Genomic DNA, 20,454 nt, shown 5'->3' with positions numbered 1-20,454 from the left:
ATATGAGTTAACTGCCAAGCGTCCAAAGTTTGATCGCATGACCCCAGGGATGCTGCAGTGGTTGTAAGTCTGAAAAATGATCATAAGTCACTTTTTTCAATGCTGTTGTAATGTCAAATTGTCACTAAATGAACTGTTGAAAGTTGAAGACTACCTGTAATATTAGTTTGTACTGCTGAAATCACCTTGTTGCCTGAACAGTTAAGCTCTGAAAAGGCAAGCTCAACTACTGGGACAGAGAAAGGAACTCTGGATATTTTAACAATTTGGAGTTTGATTTCTATCATTGCACAATTGTTTTATAAATGTATATTAATTTTGAGTGATCTCACAGAAGCTTAGGGAAGTTGCTTCTCTACTATAGTTTCATTAGCGTTATAGAACTTGGGGATTTAAGAATATGTGTACCTTTTTCTTTTTCCCAGTTATCTGTGGCAGATTCCTCTTTCTTATATCACAAACAATGACAGCTCATCCCTCCCTTTTCAGACATACTTACTGGATAAAAAGACAGGTATGCAATTTGTTTTTTGAAAATTAGAAAATGCTGTACTAAGAGCAAATTTCAGTGGTTCTAACATGGTCCAGTCATAAAAAGCCACAGTCCAGTCATCATAAACAACTGACACTTTTCCATTGATTAACTGTCTGAAGTAAAAACAAAGCTAATTACAGGTGGGAGGTGGGTGGATGGGCTTAGCATGTGCTCAATGGCCAAATTGATCAATGATGTATAAAACATCTTTTCAATGGTACTTTTTACAGACGAAGTTAGCAAAGACTAATGAAAGCTAAGTGGATAATATATTTTAAGTTCTGAGGATCGCAATGTATGTATGTGTATATATATATATATATATATATATATATATATATATATATATATGTGTGTGTGTGTGTGTGTGTGTGTGTGTGTGTGTGTGTGTGTATCTATTAGATTTTATTTATTTATCAGCACAAATACAACAATATATATGTATATGTGTGTGTGTGTGTGTGTGTGTGTGTGTATGTATGTATGTATATATGTATATATATATATATATATATATATGTATGTATGTATGTATGTATGTATGTATGTATGTATGTATATATATATATATATATATATATATATATATATATATATATATATATATATATATACCGTATATACTCGAGTATAGGCCGACCCGAATATAAGCCGAGGCACCTAATTTTACCACAAAAAAACTGGAAAAGTTATTGACTCGAGTATAAGCCTAGGGTGGGAAATGCAGCAGCTACCGGTAAATTTCAAAAATAAAAATAGATACCAATAATGTTTTTGAATATTTATTTCAAAGAAAAACAGTAAACTAGCGGTGTATTCAATGAAATACTTCACTCACCTCATGATGCTGATGTCCCGCTGTGATGATGATGTCCCGTGCAGCCGCGGGAGTGATGTCCCGCCTCCTATGAGACACGGCACAGTGATTCCTATCATTGGATCACTGTACCAGAGGAGGTGGGACATCGCTATGTGGCTGCTTGCCATAACAAGGAGGAGGTGGGACATCGTTGCAGAGCGGCAGGAGGGGGAGGAAGGGGAATCGTAAGACAGCCCTGCATTACATTAGAACTTGAGGAGGGGGGATGGTGCGGTGCGCGCTGCGCGGCAAACTGACACAGAGCCCCGCCCCTTTTTCTCCTCCATTTCGGGCAAATTTTTCACTGACTCGAGTATAAGCCGAGGCGGCTTTTTTCAGCCCAAAAAGTGGGCTGAAAAACTAGGCTTATACTCGAGTATATATATATATATATATATATATATATATATATATATATATATATATATATATATATATATATATATATATATATATATATATATATATATATATATATATATATAAAATCTTTATTTATTTGGAATCCATTGGATGTCAGCACGTTAGTGAGAGTGTGTAGTTCGGTTTTTAGGTGTTGTTCATCAGCTAAGCGTTTTGTTCTGGAAATGACTGTCTTGGCTACGGAGTTGATCTGGGCTGGGTGGTGGTGTGAGAGCGTGCAGATAGCGGTTAGTGTGTGTTTTCTTCTGGTAGATGGTGTGTCCTAGGGAGCCATTAGATTTCCTGTAGACTAAGACATCCAGGAAGGGAAGTTGGTTGTTTACTTCTGTTTCCATGGTGAACTGTATTTTGGGGTGTAGGCTGTTGAGGTGTGTAAGGAAGTTGTCCAGTTGTTCTTTCCCATGTGGCCAGATTATGAAAGTGTTGTCTACATATCTGAGCCAGAGTTTGGGTTTGTGATCAGATTTTTCTAGAGCTTGGGTTTCAAAGTTTTCCATGTAGAGGTTGGCAATGACAGGTGAGAAGGGTGATACCATGGCTGCTCCTTCTATCTGTTTGTATTTTTGTCCATTATAAATGAAGTATGTGTTGGATAGGCAGTGGTTGGTCAGATCAAGGATGTGTTTCGGGAGGTTATATTTGTTTTGGATAGCTGTCAAGGCTTCTTTGATTGGCACTTGGGTGAAGAGGGATATGACATCGAAGCTCACGAGTAGGTCGCTGGGCTGTAAGTTTTGTTTCTTTATGATCTCTATGAACTGGAAAGAGTTTTTTACATGTGAGGTGATGGAATCTGCATAGGGCTGTAGTTGTTTGGTGAGAAATTTGGCTAGATTTTGTAGAGGTGAGCTTATGGAGCTGACTATGGGTCTAAGTGGAGTTCCTTCTTTGTGTATCTTGGGGAGACCATAGAGCTTAGGGCATCTGGATGATTTCTTTCTGGGAATGATTCTTTGCTGGATCTCTTCGCTGATGGGGGAGGCTTTTATTTTGGATCTAGTGGTTTTTTTCAGGTGTTTGGGGGTTTATATGTGGAGTCTTGGAGTAGGTTGGTTACTTTGGTTTGGTAGTCAGAAGTGTTCATAACCACCGTGGCATTGCCCTTTTCTGCTGGTAGGATTATTATGCTGGTGTCTTCTTTCAATCAGAAAAAGAGGAACCAACTTCTTTCCTGGTCCAACACCTTAAAGCCACAGGACATAAAATTGACTTTAAAAAGACCAGAACTATTGCCAAGGCTGAACATTTTAACAACAGAATAATCAGAGAAGCGATCGAGATAGAAAAACATCCACACAGCATGAACAGGCGGGACGATACCTCCCGCCTGCCAGCCATTTGGAAGCCTGCCCTTATTGATAAATGAGTCCCTAACATGATGAATGACACCAGGCCCACACTCAGAAGGACCAGAAGCCAGACTGCAACTGCACCATTAGCCACTTTAAACCCCTCCTATCCTTACATGAAACACAAACCCCCAACCAATCAGAACACACCTCCACCCAATCAGAACACAGCCAAGCTCCCACCCAATCAGCTCAAACCCCCACTGGCAGTTAAAAGGAAGAAACAGCCGAGATCTCACATTGCTCCTGGAAGCACAAAGCCTGAAGATGACAAATGAGACTTTGTCGAAACGTCGCCAAGACACCTCCAATTTTACGCGGGAGAAAACTCGAATAACAAAGACCTACATATTAACACCCGTGAAAACCTCAGAAAACACACACACACACACACACACACACACATATCTGTGTTGCATTTGTGTTGCATCAACACAAATGTAACAAAGGCAACAGTCAAAATAATGGCTTTCTGTCTGGATGGTCTCTTGTGATGAGCCGATAGACAGAGAAAGGAAGCAGTATGCTTCCTCCCATATTTGGGCATATCAGGGGTTGTGACACAATACATATCTATATATCCATATCTATCTATCTATCTATCTATCTATCTATCTATCTATCTATCTATCTATCTATTCATTCATCTATCTATCTATCTATCTATCTATCTATCTATCTATCTATCTATCTATCTATGCATATGCTTCTTGTAAGTTTTCTGCTTCTTGTAAAAGTTCTGACGTATTTGGGTTAAAAGCAGAGTTAGGAAATGGAATTTGTTCTTAACACAGGAACTGCCTGATACCAAATAACAGAATTCAAAAAGGGGGAATTCAAAGCTTAGACCAATTGCTGTGAGAATAAATACAATAAATAAGAGTTAAACTGTGATATTGAAAGTAGCAGGTGAACAAATTTTATTTTGCTGAAGTGTGCTTACTGTGTTTCCCCGAAAATTAGACCCAAATGGAAAATAAGCCCTATCATGATTTTTCAGGATGCTCGTAATATAAGCTCTACCCTAAAAATAAACCCCAGGTAAGATTGTCAGCCAGATGTACGCATTTAGTACCATTTTCCCCTGAAATTAAGAATCGAATCAGAAAATAAGCCCTAACGCATATTTTGGAGCAAAAATTAATATAAGACCTGATCTTATTTTTGGGGAAACTTGTACATGTTATCAAGCAAATTTGATGAGCAATAGATTTTGGAGGAAGGTATCTGTATTGGGGACTGACCTGTGAAAATTCAGTTTATGCAATGTTACTACTCTTCAAGATGTCCTTTATAGCATTGAACAGGAGCTACTTCTCCCTGCAAGTACCCCTGATTTTCTGTAAGAAATACAAAGAGAAATGGCTGCCCAAGTATTGTCAGTAAATAATGTTTATCCTTGTGAATACTCAGCAATTAGCACTGATTTAAACTGATGCTTTTTTACTTTTTTTCTCTCCTTTTCTTTTTTTATCTAGGTGTAATTGAGTACCCCCATGAAATAGAGTGGGTGAAGTTCAATGTGAATGGAAATGGTTACTATATCGTGCACTATGATGATAATGACTGGAATGCTCTAATTCACCAACTGAACACAAATCCCAGTATTTTTGATCCCAAAGACAGAGCCAATTTGATTCATAATGTATTTATTCTGGCTGGGTAATGATCCAAAATGAAATTTTCTTTTTGTCAAATAAAAATTTAAATATAAAATATTCAGCTATCACAGAGAATGGGATATACACCATATTACAATGTTTTAGAGACTCGGGAACATGGTGAAGCAGAAAAATACCAGTTCCAGTTTAGAATTGTTTTTGGAGGAGTTAAATGAATCTGGAATTTACTGCAAAATAGTTGAACAGATGTCAATAACACTGTAGTTATAGCACTATGGATGTTCTTCCTCCGAATAGCAATTCCAATAATATGAATTCATAAAAACCACAAAAAGATTAGAAACAACATTATTCTTAAAAGAGCTAAGTGCTAGGAGTCTTCAATTTTAAATAGACACACACATGTAAAAAAAAAGAGGTGGCTATGCTATTTGATTATACAATTGTGCAGCCATCTTAAAAAAAAAATTCGACCTGGCACAGATGCCTCTGTCTTGATTCGTTTCCAGGATGAAGTACATAGCTTTTGATTTGATCTAAATTGTAGAAAACCAGGGATCTGCCTCCACATTTTGTGAATGGTGCACATCTAAGCCAAGTGTGGCTCGTGATTGAAAGCACATATATGTGTCCCAGGTTAATGTTGCAGTACCTAATTTGGGTTTATCACCGGAACCAGAGGTTTAATCTTCTGAGATTTTGGGCTTGTGTTGGTGCCCATCCTCGGGGAACTTCTCTCTTCCCCTGTAAATAAATCAATCTTATAAATTGTTTGCAAGATGCTTGCACAACATGCATGGGAAAGAAAGGAAGAAAGACGGTAGAAGACCAACTATATGGCACACCCTGTCAAAAACATTTAGGAACCAATAGAACACAGCTTCTGAGATCTGCAAGTGGGCTTTAAACACTGCTCAGAGGCTACCATATGAAAATAAACCATGCATTGCAAAGATTGCTTGGAAATCCTTCTAATGTAATTTACTGGATCCCCTGCATGGATTGCCCATGTGACAATGTAGGACAGACGGGGGGAAAGCTAACCACCAGTTTGCAAAAACACATGAGTGGTCATACAAGGAGATCCGAACCCATCGATAGCATCACATTGCAACCAACAAGGACATACATTTAATTTCACAGCTACTGAAATTGTTGGCCAAGCAAGTACAAAAATAGCCAGGGAAATGATTGAAGCCTGGGAAAGTGCCCCTTGTCAGTCAACAGGAGTGCTGATTTCACAGAATCAGGCACCACATAAATACTATGCAAAGAATAGCCCCCCAAAACACACATTCTGATGAGAGAGAAATTCTCTGAGGAGGGCTCTAGCACAAGTCTGAAAGCGTGGAAGACCTAACCCCTGGTCCCAGAGATTGACCCAGATTGAATTCTACTAAATGTATCTTAGAATGTTTAACAGTATAAAAAAATTCATAATGGCAAAATTCTATTGTTTCTTCATAGTTTGGCTTTGAAAAGAAAAACCTTAAATGGGTTGTTTCTCAAAGATTATCATATAGAGAAGTTTCCCTTACCCATAATTTCTTTCCACCTCCCCAATCTATTGATACTAGAATGAAACTAGCTCAGAATGTATTTGGAACAATATATTTCAGTTTTAAAAATACAAATTTCCACAAGTTTTCACAGTATAAATCTTTATAATATTAGAATTAGAATACTACTCTAAAACTTTTTTCTGATCTCTTTAGGGTAGGAAAAGTCACTTTGTCCTCGGCTTTCAATCTAATAGAGTATATAGTGAAAGAAAACAGCACGGCTCCAATCATGCAAGCTTTGCACCAAATCAGTCATATCTTCAATTTAGTTGAGAAACGGGGAATGCTGGATCTCTCAGCCAGAGTGTTGGTAAGTTCTTAAAAATAGGAAAACAGCAATTGTGTGATAAGTAGAAAGTTGTACAGCTAGTCCTCCACATACAATCATTTGTTTAGTGAGTGTTCAAAGTTACAACAGCACTGAAAAAAGTGACAAGACTGGATTTCACCCTTACGACTGTTGCAGAATCCTTGTGGTCATGTGATCAGAATTTAGGTGCTTGGCAACTGGAATGTGTTTATGACAGTTGCAGTGTCCCAGGGTGGTGGGATTGCCATTCGTAACCTTCCCAGATAGCTTCTTACAAGCAAAGTCAGTAGGGGAAGTCAGATTCACTTAACAACCACATGATTCGCTTAAAAAAAGATTGTAAAATGGGGTGCAGCTCACTTAATTATCTTGCTTAGGAACATAAATTTTGGGCTTAATTGTGGTAAGTCGAGGACTTCCTGTATTACGTCATAGGATAATGTCTGAAATGATATGTAGCATTCATTTTATTTTTTGCTTAAAATACTATGCTTTTAATACTTTTTAATTTAATCGACAGGTGTTGTTATTTAGAAACACATTGTAATGACAAAGACTATCTGCTCGTAACTGCATCCTTTTCTATCTTGCATAAATAAATATGGCTACTTAGAACAGAAGAAATAATTATAATAATAATACATGGGGCTGCCCTTGAAGAGCACCTGGAGGATTCAGCTGGTCCAGAATGCGGCTGCGTGGGTTATCATGGGGGTACCTAGGTGCTCCCATGTTACACCCCTTTTAGGTGGCCTGCACTGGTTGCTGGTTGTTTTCTGGGTGCAATCCAAGGTACTAATTATGACCTTTAAAGCACTCCATGGCTTAGGCCCAGGGTACCTGCGAGATCACCTACTGCCACCAGTAGCCTCCCACCGTCCAGTGCGACCCCACAGAGTTGGCGTCAGGGTGCCGTCGGCCAGACAGTGTCGGCTAGTGACCCCCAGGGGGAGAGCCTTCTCTGTGGGAGCGCCTTCCCTCTGAAATGCTCCCAGAGCTTCGCATAATCCCCGACCTCCGGTCCTTCCGACGCGCCCTAAAAAGTTGGCTTTTCCAGCAAGCCGGTCTGGCCTGAACAGAATAAAATAAATGATTAATTTAATTGTTAATTTTAATCTAATTTTTAAATTTTTATTGTTAATATTAATTGGGTTTGTTTTTGGATACTTTATTTAATTTCCTTTTTAACTTTTGTAATATGTGTTTTTTGTTTTTTGTTTTAAGTTGTACGCTGCCCCGAGTCCTTTGGGAGAAGGGCGGCATATAAATCCAATAAACAACAACAACAATTTATGGTTTCTTTAATTTCTTCATGGTATCAATATTTTTAACTGCTGTCTCTTCTAGTACTATGATTGTGAAAGGAATACTATAAATCATATGTCCAATAAATAAATAGGGTTCTGTGATGTCATAATTTTTTCTATGTAACATTCTGGATTTCTAGTCCAAATTCATTCACCTTCACATCATATCAAATTAATGTTACACAATAAATTCTGAGTGTCTAGCACAGGGGTGTCAAACTCGATTTCACTGAGGGCTGCATTAGGGTTATGTTTGACCTCGGGGGCCAGTGTGGGCATGGCCAGCTTGATGTCACTCATGTCAGGGGTGTCTGTGCTCTGCCAGCGAAAAAGGGGTCCCAAGCTGTTTTCAGCCGTGACGGCTTCCTGCCACCCTCTGCTAGTAAAAACTGAGCCCAGGGGGAGTCAAACGCAGCCCGCCCTCCAAGCTCTATTTTTGCTGGCAGAGGATGGTAGGAGTCCATCATGACTGAAAATAGAGCCTGGGAGGGTTGCGCATGGCCCTCCAGAGCTCTGTTTTCACTGGCAGATGCACTGCGGGTCGATCCTTTGCTGTTTTAGGGCAGCCCCCCGGGCCGGATCTAAGCACTCTGTGGGCTGGATCCAGCCCCTGGGCCTTGAGTTTCACACCCCTGGTCTAGCAGATCTCTCTCACACATGGGGTCTTTGTTGCTTGCTTTGGAGTTGGTATAGTTCTGAATAGACAGGCTGTGATAATAGTTGACAGAAGGAAAGAAGAATTAGTCAGGTTTTGCTCAGATCTGTGTTCTACATAATTTTTTATAGATTTTGAAGTCATAGCACAATTGTAACAAAGCTTTTTCTACTGACCAGTGGTAATCTTTTTTCTTTGCTATTTTCTAGTATAGGATCGAAAAATTATTTGGAAAGAAGATTGATCAAGAAACGTGGAACGATAATAAGACCCTCTCGGAATTAGAGCTACAATCAAGTCTACTAAATTTTGCCTGTTTCTATAATTTAGGAACATGTAATTCAACTGCTTCTAATCTATTTATGACGTGGAAGAACTCCAATGGGACACAAAGGTAAATAATAATTTTTAAAAAACTGACTTAAATTACTTTTTTGCTTAGACACTGAGGCATTACTTCACCACCCTTAAAAAACTTTTTAAAAAATCAGTATATATGTGGAAATGTTTATCTTTTTCATTGAGAAAGAAATGTTACTATGGGTACACAGTGAAAACTTGGCACTTCATATGACAACAACCCCAATTTTTGATGCTAATTACAGGTGCTCCTCAACTTATGATAATTGAGCCCAGAATTTATGTTAAGTGAGTTTTGCCCCATTTTACAACTTTTCTTCCATAGTTGTTAAAGTGAATCCCTGCAGTTCATAAATTAGTATGACTGTTAAATGAATCTGGCTTTCCCATTGACTGTTTTGTGGGTAGGTCGCAAAAGGTGATTACATGACCTTGTGACACAACAGCGGTCATAAATATGAACCAGTTATAAATCACAAATCATGTGAATTTTAATCACATGATCATGGTGATGTTGCAGAGCTCATTAACTCTGAAAAATCGTCTTAAGTCACATTTTCAGTGCCATTGTAACTTTGAATGGTCATTAAATGAACTGTTGAAGGTTGAGGACTATCTGTATTTGAATCAGTCACAGACTAGCTTATCTCTGTACACAATGCCATATTGTCTGACAGATTTTGCACTACCATGTACTTTGTACTATAAACTACAATAGATGCCATACAGCTATCTACTGCAGTGTATAAACCACACTTTGTGGTTCAGTGTATTTTGTGAGCACAACCAATTTTTGAAATTTCAGTAAGCCAGACTTTAGCAAACCATGACTGAAAAGAATTTCTCAACACAGTTCACTGAAAGTTGTTCTTCCCTACACTGCTTGTAGGTAGCATTTTGGCATGCTACAGAACATGAAGTTATGCACTCATTTACTAATATATAAAACATTTTCTGGAACTTGTAGTGATGAGTAGGACTCTTCACATTTTAAAGTCTTCCTTTTCATCCTGAAGAACATTTCTTTCCAGTTACATCCAAGTTTATAAACTTTATGAGTGCTTTCTTTACTAGGAATCTTTCCCTGATGTCAGTTTAATGATTGTATTCCACTGTCTTTCAGAGCGGATTGTATCATTACTGCTATATTAATACAATGCTGATTGGATAATCATATAAGATAATACAGACCACTAAAAAGGGTTGAGCAACGGGCAGCCTTTTTGATTTCAGGTGCAAAACGAGGTCTGCTTAACTTTCTAGTAGGCTACAGAAAGCCTAGCAATGTAGTGACCAGTGAGAGGGGCAAGGATATTTTTTCTGCCTTTCTTTTTATTGGTTGTTTGAATTTTAAAGAGTAAGAATGGGGAAAGCTTTCTTTAGTCTTCCAAATATTGGCCAATTTGGCACTGATTTTAAGATCCAGTGGCTGGTCTCATATGTGGGAGAGCTGAGGGCTACATGTGGGCAACAGGCTACCCAGACTAGTAGCCATATTAAAACATTTTTTTGTATATTTCAGAACACAACATGAAATAGAAAGCCTTTAGTGTAAGAATATCCCCCCTCCCCCCAAAAAATATTTACATTGAAGAAGGGAAAAGCCAGTGAAGTTTACTGCTGCCTAGAAAACATAAGAAAGCAGTTTGGTGTAGTGGTTAAGATACCAGGCAAGAATCCAGGAGTCTGTGATTTGTAGTCTCACCTTAGGCCGAAACTAGCTGGGCTAGTCACATTCAGCCCTAGGAAGAAATCAGTGGCAAATCATTTCTTTAAAAATTGCCCAAAACTGCAAGGGCTAATCCAGGCAGTTGCCAGGCATCAACATTGACTCAAAGGCATGTACACATATAAAAAGAGTTGTAACAAGAATATGTTGCCATTCTTCTAAAAACAAGTTCTGTAGAAGTTCTCGGTTGTACTTGCATTTCAGTAGCATAGCAAAGAATGGGAGCAGGCGGGTATCCACCTAATATTAATTAATTTTTTTGATCACTGTTACAATGATTTGAGTATTACACTATTGTTCTTTTAACCCTTTGCACTCTTCTCTGTCAGACTTGTCATAGCACTTGGAAGAACAAAAACAACAACAACAGGGTCCAGCTCAATGTCTGTCAGAAATTACTATTTCTCAAGACATTTATGGTGCCAAATATAAAGCTTGTCGCTGAGAGACAGGAATCATCTATTCCCAGGCCTGTTAGACCTTTCATGTCATCTCAGTCTCCAGACCCTTAAGAAAATGTCTAAATGCCAATGACTTGAAAAAACAGGAAGTATAAACCTAGATTTTTTTTTTAAAAAAAATCTAATCTAGCTGAGCTGTGTTTGTGAGAAATTGCTGAATAACCAGTTCCTGAACAGAGGATTATTGTTGGGAGAGATTTACAGCTTTGGCTCTGTAAAGCCTGAAATCAGAAGTTCAGTTTTGCTGGTAGTTGCAGTTGTTCTTGCTTGGTTCTATCTGGGCCAGAAGCCAATATTTGAAGATTTTGTGAGCAACAGTGTGTACCGTCAGCCCAGTATTAGATTTAGCGTCTTTGCCTTTTTTTTCAATTTTGCATAGCAAAACGTAATTTTGAGTAGTAATTAACTAATTCCTCATTCCTAAATGTCTGAGAACAAGAACAAAAGACAGAGAACAAATGGCAAAGAAATAATGACTGAGAACATGAAAAAGATTACCAACAAGGGGAATATTTGTGTTCTAGTACAAATTACTCATCATATCTAAGGGCTTAACTGGGAGCAGTTAGCATTTATACTGTTTTTATGTTTAACATGGATGTTTATATGAGATTCTAAGAATACATATATACTTATTCTTTTTCTATGTCTCTGCAGCTTGCAGACAAATATTATGAAGATCATATTCACAGCTGGAGCAAAAACTGAAGCTGGTTGGCAATTTCTTTTAAAAATGTATTCCTTTGTGGATTCTGAACCAGAAAAACTCAAAATTCTTGAATCATTGGCCAGCACAAGTGATGTTAAAAAACTCATCTGGTACAGTTCTCCTCCTATTACCATATGCCGTACAGTTTTAAAATTGAAGGTTTTAAATCTTAAATAAAAGTCAGTTTTCTAGTTATGGTCAGTAATCACTAGTATAATTTATTTAAATTTGATTACTATAGATTCTCTTTGTCATTGCATAAAGAAGTTAAGAAAGTACATGAACATTTAGCATGCTTTTTGTAATCTTTCAAATCTTTTACATTTAATGAGATAAGTGCACTGACATCTGGGTAAATGAACAGATGTTTTGGCTTATGAACACCTGTGTCTATGGAACATGGTTTCTTCCCTTAATTATAAAACTCAATTGCTTTAAAGTTGATAAAACAGATTATGTTTTCTATGCTTTCTTATAATTATAATATTCAGACGTGCAATTGCAAAGTTTTAGATAACTAGCATCATCAAAGTGGCTCTGAGAGAGATGGAGGGTCTCTAAATTTAATAAAGTCAATCAATCAATCAAGTTTCTAATCTTTTACTGAAACTAAATAAAAAGGGTATGTTTTGCTTAAATAAACAAACATAAGAGGTTCTCAACCATACAATGGGATTTGGTGAGCTATTTCCTAGACTCAGGTTCTTGCTGTTACTTGATCTGATCACCGACGATCCCGCTCAGACAAACCTATTTTAAATAGCTCCCATCTTCTCTAGGAGCTGAAGAATATTTTATACTACTGTGGTCTATACAGTAAATATTATACTGCATTGATTCTCTGTATATTGAGAACTTTGTCTCCTACAAGCATGCTCATGTTATAAGACACACACACAAACAAACACACACACACTTTATCTTGACTTTATTAATACAAAGTGTTGTGTATTCCTTCATTTTTGAAGCATCCAAAAGGAGCAATTCTTTTCAAATTGTTAAAGCAGTATAGCTGTTTTTGTGTTTTGCAAAAGGGCTAGGGCTATGCTTGTATGTGCATGCATTTTCATTCATCTTCTATTTTACTATATATTAGGGTACTGGAGATTTGTGATCTGAAACATTTTGTTTTGGATGTTCATGAAATACCTTTTATGTAATCATTTAAATGGTGGCCAGTGAAATGGAATCCATGTACGTATCATTATAGTCCAATAGTGTATATGCATGTTTATATGTAAGCAAATAATATTTTGTTCATTCAGCAACTATCCACAGTTATGGCGGTGCTGAAATTAAGATGATATAATTCTCTGGAAAAAGAGAACATACATGCCTAACGTGCAATTTTGTTGTTGTTTATTTCATAGGTTAATGCAAACAAGCCTGCAAGGAGTTGTCATCAGATCCCAGGATCTTCCAACTGTCATAAAAACTATCAGTCAGAGTTTGCCCGGACATTTATTGGCATGGGATTTTGTCAAAGAAAATTGGGATCAGCTTATCAAAAAGTAATGCTTTGCTTGAATTCTCATTATAATAATTCCTTGTCCCCTACGTGAGTCAGCTATGAAACAGATACTTGCTAACCTCTGACATGAGTAAATATCTCTTGGGACTCACATTGGTTTCTTACATTGTCTAGTGTGCCCTTATCACTGTCTCTAATTAACTCTCTCTAATGAGGGAGATAATTCAGCACTGAGTTGTTTAAAGACATTTTGATTTAGTTCATGGCAATATGGTATCTTATGGTATCTTGTGACAAACATGACAGTTAAGAGCCTTTACTGTGTCTTCTCAATTTGGTACCTTCCAGATGAATAAGACTACCCAGCATCCTTATTTTAATTTAATAGTAAATTGGATGAGATTGATTTAAATTCATCTCTACTCCAGATAAAATGTAATTCAGCTGCTGCTATCTGTGAAAGGAATGGGAGAGCATATGTTTGATACTCTGCATTTTCTGGAATTGTGAAAAATATTGAGCTTATTGATGATTTTACAAAAGTTTTTCTTGTGTGGCTGACGACAAATGTAACATAACTGATTTTGGAATTTCCCCGAACCTCAAAATTGGTTAGGTGTTATACGAAATGTTTTAGATAAATATTGGTAGCCCTTGATTTACAACCATTCATTTAGCAACCTTTTAAAATTACAACAACACTGAAAAAAAGGACTAATGACTGGTCATTGCACTTACGACTGTTACAGCATTCCCCCCCCCCCCCCCAGTTTCATGATCAAAATTTGGACACTTGACACTTAGCATTTATGATAGCATTCCAGGTCATATGGCTACCATTTGTCACCTTCCCAACTGCCTTCCAACAAGCAAAGTCAATGAGGAAGCTGGATTCATTTAACCACTACATGATCCACTTAACAACTGCAGTAATTTGCTTAGCAACTGTGGCCAAAAAAATGATAAAATTGGATATGACTCATTTAACAATGCTTTATTTAGCAATAGAAATTTTAATCCCTGTGAAGGACTACCTGTATAAGAGCCGAGGTGGCGCAGTGGTTAAATGCAGCACTGCAGGCTACTTCAACTGACTGCAGTTCTGCAGTTCGGCTGTTCAAATCTCACCGGCTCAGGGTTGATTCAGCCTTCCATCCTTCCAAGGTGGGTAAAATGAGGACCTGGATTGTTGTTGGAGGCAATATGCTGACTCTGTAAATCGCTTAGAGAGGGCTGAAAGCCCTATGAAGCAGTATATAAGTCTAACTGCTATTGCTATTGCTAGTGAAACATGTATCAGATTAACATAGATTAATGACATATATTACTCTTGTTCCATTGTTTCTAAATTTCAGGTTTCATCGTGGATCATACACTATTCAAAGCATTGTAACTTCAACAACGCATCAGTTCTCCACACTAGAACATCTGCTAGAGGTTAGTTGGATAAATTGTTCTGAAAGAATTGTGGAATAATACTGTCACTGTAGAAAGGCAATATGTGATGCAGATTAAGATTCTAAATTATAACATTGCATCACAATGCAAATAGTTGTGTGAGGACAAAAGATTAGGTCCACACATGAAGGCTTAATTTAACTGATTTATTGCCAAAAGCCTATGCACAAAAATCAACTAATGGTCAGCACTGGTTAGATTTAGATAAGGGTCAACAACAGTGAAGGAAAAGTTGGGCTTAGTTCCTTGGTGGCCTCGCGGTCATTTTATGTGATCCCTCTTTTCACTCCTCCTCCTGACTGTGCTAGTCCTTTTTCTACAAGATCTGTCTGTCCATCCATCCATCCATCTATCACGGGTGTCAAACTCACGTCGTCATGTGACATATCGGGACTTTCCCCCCCTTCACTAAACCGGGCATGGGCATGGCCAGCGCATGATACATCCATTCCGCAGGCCAGGAGTTTGACAGCCCTGAAGTATATTCTATACTTCCCATCTCGTGAAGGTGATTGATTATAGGTGGCTTACAGCCATATAATTAAAATACAATATAAAACCTTAAAACGCTAAATAGCAACTATGCATTTTAAGTTAAAATTCAATAAACCAAAATGGGAAGAAGGAAACAAATTGTGCATGGGGAGGAGATGAACTCTGTCTAACCCATTAACCACCTCCAAGATGCCACTCCCTCATTGGGATTCCAGGCCAAATGGCAGAACCAGGCTTTCAAGTTCTTATGGAAGGCGAGAAATTTTCATAAAGATTTTGGGGACATGATAATGTGAAAGATCTTTTCTGAAATTAGAGAAATTGTTTCTAATAGGGAGTCATTGTGTTTGTTCATTTAAGATAATTATTTAATGTCTTGCATTGTGTGAAATAGTCTGGATTTCAAAATTACATTTCTGTAATGTAATTAGGGCTGAACTATAAAGCACAAATAGTAAATATGTAATGAAATTTTCATTTCCCATCAATTTGCTGATACATTTAGATAACAGCTGGTTGGGTTATTTTAAACATTTAAGGGATTATTTCTTTTCATTGTCTTGATATCTTTTTTCTCTTTTTTAATGTGTTATTTTTCTTTAGGTTAAGTCATTCTTTGAATCAAAGTCAGAGGAAACTGCTCAGTTGCTGTATGTTCAAGAAGCTATTGAGACAATTCAACTGAATTGTCAGTGGATGGAAAAAAACTTGGCACTGCTTGCAAAATTGCTATAGTAATCACAATTCTCTTATAGCTTGTATTAATCACTAGGAATGCTGCAACTCTTGATCTTTTGCTTTTGCAAAAAAAAAAAAGTTAAACATGAGCAATGCAATTTTTGTTTTTTGCACTGTGAGAGAGGGTTGTAGTTAGCTCAGGGTTAATCTCTTCTGAATTCGCTCTCTTTGGAGTATTTGTGGACTGGATATAATTGCTAATAAGGGAAAAGCTCATTTTGACCAGATATTTACATCAAGCAAGGATAATACAATAACTTTTAAAATTTTAGTACAGTTCCTCTTCATTGTAGGGAAATGGAATTATATTTCAACTTATAGAATACAGTTTTACTTAATGAAAAAAACAAGAGAGCAAGACAAACACTCCTAAGACCTGCTTTTTCTTTGCAAAATTCAGTTTGGTCTTTCTCACTGTGCATAGTTTCCTGAATTGTAAATAATATCTCTGTTGTAAAGCATTTTTTATCACCATTATAAGCAGTGGCTAAAACACAATAAGGTGAATAGGGGAAATAAAAAGTAAGATTTGGGGAGTTCTGGTGTTGATTTATCTAGGTATTTTCTAGAAATTATGCAAATATCAGATTTTTTAAATTTGTCTACAACATGGCTAGATGTTACTAGTACTGTGTACTGAATAAGTTAAATTACCATTTGTAAACATAAGTAAAATGTTAAGAGAGCTAGGGTGACCTGACCATAGAGGTTTTCAAAAAAGTTATAAATTATAGGTTGGAGAATGTTTTATACAATATAGCTTCCTAAAAGTATGTAATACACTGATTCATCAATTTCAGAATAATTGGTTTGGGAATTGCCTAGTTTTAATTCCTTCCAATACTGCCCTGAAGTTTCCCATTTTTCTGTACATAGCTATTTCTGAAACTAGATCATGCCTGTGCTTTGACCAAAGTAACTATTTGTTAAGTCATGATACATGCTGTTTGTGTCCCCCATCCTCCTTCTAAAACCTTTCACCGAAAATAAAGCATGCCACCATATAAGAAATTATCCCATACTTGTGAAATTCTTCTACCCTGTGCTAACTTTTATGGTAAAGTAAGAAATTGGCATTTAAAACATTATTGTCAACAATTTTTCTGTTATCCAATATAATTCTAAAATCTCCCAATAAAATATTACATTATAACAAGAATTGAGAAAATAAAAACATTAAAAAAATGAAATGTGTTGATTTAGGCCAGCTTCCCCAACTTGATGGTTTTTAAATATTTTAGAACTATAAATTCCAAAATACGTAACTATCATGTTGAGATTTTCAGTTCTGGGATTTGTAGTTCTGACACATCTTAAAGGGCGCCAGATGGGTAGTGCCTTCAATCATTTAAACAGCTATAGAGTACTCTTAGTTTATAAATTTGTTCCTATCAAAGAGGATAATATAAGAAGCTCTTTCTTCAAGCAAATATGAATTTGGAAAGGTATGGATCCAATTTGACACAGCTTTTGAGACATGCCTTTTTCTCAGGATTGGAAGGAGAGGGGGAAATCCCACTTTTTCCTGAAATGTATATAGATTCTACTATAAAAACAATCAGAAGATTTGTTTCAACATTTTACTACTGATTTTACTTCATGTTTCATGGAGGATTACATACTCTGGAACATTTTAGATCTCATTATTTCTGTGCCATAAAATCCATTGTTTCATAAATCAGTATTAGTGTGTTTTCATTCTTCATAGGTATTCCAGAAATTGGATATAAGTGTAGTAAAGCTGATATGATGTTTGTGTTACAAATAATTCCAAGTGAAGGACATTGCTGAAGAATATACAAAATTCAATGTTTGAAGCACTTTGGGAGCAATAAGAAAAAAATTAAGAGAATCATTTGAACCAATTCTGCTTAGTTATGAATTTAATGTAAAAACATAAATTAGATAAGTTGTTTTCAATTATATTTCAAGTGTATTGAAAACAGAGAAAGAAAGAAAATATCTAGTTTTATACTTCTGATTCTCTAATATACTGTTTTCATTGCAAGTGAATAGCTTAACTCTTAATTTTGTTTGAAAATAGCTCATCTTGATAGCCTCCAAAATGAATTGACTTCACAATGTAAAGAACATCTAACCTGGTTGTTAGACAATGTGAGGTTTGCTATATTTCTCTCATATGTTTTGTTTGCCAATTACATTTTTATATATTTCCTTCCTTCCTCCTTCCCCCTCCCCCCCTCTGCTTTTTTGTTAGATCATCTGACACTTAAAATTATATGTAGTTGTGTTTGCTACTGGAAATGTGAACTGGACTTGAAAATGTAGCACACACATGTTCTGAATTAGAATATTTTATTTTAAATGAAAGCACTGCACTGATACTTTGAAAATACTTTCAATTATTTATCTTTTTAAAAATAATAGTGGCTTGGTTTTGATTTACATTTGATTAATTGTGCTCAAATGGAGAAACATATTTAAAAATAATAATGTATGGATTTGGGATTTGTTCCTTATCAAAGCACTTATTTGCTTCCAACAAAGTTTGATTTCCAACAATGGATAATCTGGAAGAGTTGGGTTTTCTGTTCATATGTATTTGTATGTATATTGAAACCATAAATGATAGATATTATACTTTAAATATAATTGTCTTGAGTCCATTCAGAAGAATAATTTTGTGTAATAGAATGAAATGCTTTTATCTAGTTAAAAAATTAGTGGTGACTTTAATAGAGTAGAGAATTTTTTACTACATCAAGAACTAATTAAAGTAAGTTGAATGTCCTCAATTTTCTTTATGGCTTCTTAGCTTAGAAATGCCTGATTCTAAATCTTGATCAAAGCTTTTGTTCTGTTTTGAAATCTTAACATCTTCTACATGTATCCTGTTGGAAGTGGCAGTTATTTTGCTTTGATTTTCCACTCCTCAAATCACTTGCTTTACTATAGAAATACAGTGTAAAGTTATACAAACTCTATACTGTACGTCCAATCCCCCAGTTAGGTTCAAAACTTTCTGTAATAGATGAGATTGGTATTGTGGAAAACATGAATGAGATCAATTGGTTGTGTTTTCAATCTGTTTGAAAACATAGTTCATGTGCCTTAAAATATAAGTATTGTACAAAATATATAATGAAAGTCTGTTTTTCTTAAAAGCCCTTCATAGTTAAGAATTTCCATAACTTTGAAGATTATTGAGAGCTATAATATTAGCACTTAATCAGTGAAGGAAAACCTTTTTGTTCAACTTATCAACATGTCAGTTTGAATGTCTAAACAAAACAAAATGGTTTTGATCTTTATAGCAATGAGTCCCACAGGACTTTAAATAGCCAAGGGTGTTGTATATGAATGGCTAGTTTATTCTCATTGGTGTTAAGTGTATACTTAAAATGCACATGGAGCATTGTGTGTTTCTTTATATGTTTGCATTGAAGCATTTTATTAAAGAGATAATTAAATAAGGCTTATCCCAATAATCTGGCTTTGTGGTTAAAATGTATAACTATATTTGAAGGACATCTTTTAAGTCTACAAACTTATTTGCATCTTAAATATGTTTATATATACATGCACACCAATATGTGTGTAACACAGATAACTTTTTTGCCTATTTTATTTCACATTGAAAGACTGGGCTTGTCTATTATATCATCATAATTACCCCAAACGTTTTCATTGTGGTTCTCAAAAATCTGTTTGGGGAGAAAATTATTAGATATGTATAACAGGGGAGTCACTATAGTAGCTATATATATTTTTTAATATAAAGGAAAATATAGTTTTATCCTGTTTCCACATGTTATATTTTTGAGGACAAAAGTGTGCTACCAAAAGGCCAAATATAACTCTTGGTCCAAAAAATAGTCCAGATCTACTGTACACATGTGTGTGCCTCTTTCTCAAATGTTGCACTGGATAAGGGGAAGGCATACACTGAGAAGAATAGGATTGGTATGTTTGCTCTTCTCTCTACATATTTGGCTGAATGCATAGAGTTCAGCATATACAGCATAAAATAAACCTACGCCAATATTTAGAATCAGTTTTTGTTCTGTTTGAAATAGGTGCCTGACGTAAAATCCAAATTTATATTCATCCTAGAATTCAAAATTGACAAGTTTGAGCATTACAGTTTGTTTTCTTCTGACATTGGGAGACAAATTTCTCCTGTGCCATTTTATGATCTCTATGGAATTTTTTTTTGGGGGGGGGGAGTTCTATGCATAGTAATCTATCATTTAACTTGTGATTTTGGAATTGTTGAGTGTGTTCCAAATAATATTTTTGAAAAGATATTGCATGATGGTTGTTGTATGGGTATGTAAAAGGGCCTTAAAAGTGCAGGTTTTTTTGTACATCTGTAGCTATATTGTGGCTGTAATTCTGTCAAAATGTACACAAAGCAATCCAGCCATTTAAAATTGTCCATCCCCAAAGT

The 20,454-nt window shown here is 36.1% G+C and overlaps 1 protein-coding gene across 1 annotated transcript in view; it reads left to right on the top strand.

Moving 5' to 3' along the window:
• LNPEP (leucyl and cystinyl aminopeptidase) overlaps positions 1-19,841 on the top strand; it is a 57,853-nt gene extending 38,012 nt beyond the window's left edge. Inside the window, exons 11-18 of the mRNA XM_032212878.1 lie at positions 426-514; positions 4,645-4,828; positions 6,504-6,660; positions 8,832-9,016; positions 11,830-11,991; positions 13,252-13,392; positions 14,708-14,789; positions 15,909-19,841. Coding sequence (XP_032068769.1) covers positions 426-514; positions 4,645-4,828; positions 6,504-6,660; positions 8,832-9,016; positions 11,830-11,991; positions 13,252-13,392; positions 14,708-14,789; positions 15,909-16,040 — 1,132 coding nt within the window. The 3' untranslated portion in view covers positions 16,041-19,841. The remainder of the gene's footprint in view (positions 1-425; positions 515-4,644; positions 4,829-6,503; positions 6,661-8,831; positions 9,017-11,829; positions 11,992-13,251; positions 13,393-14,707; positions 14,790-15,908) is intronic.
• The last annotated feature ends 613 nt before the right edge of the window (positions 19,842-20,454 follow it).

This window comes from Thamnophis elegans, chromosome 3 (assembly GCF_009769535.1).
Source record: "Thamnophis elegans isolate rThaEle1 chromosome 3, rThaEle1.pri, whole genome shotgun sequence".
Lineage (NCBI taxonomy): Eukaryota > Metazoa > Chordata > Lepidosauria > Squamata > Colubridae > Thamnophis > Thamnophis elegans.
This window is presented reverse-complemented; position numbering and strand designations above follow the sequence as displayed.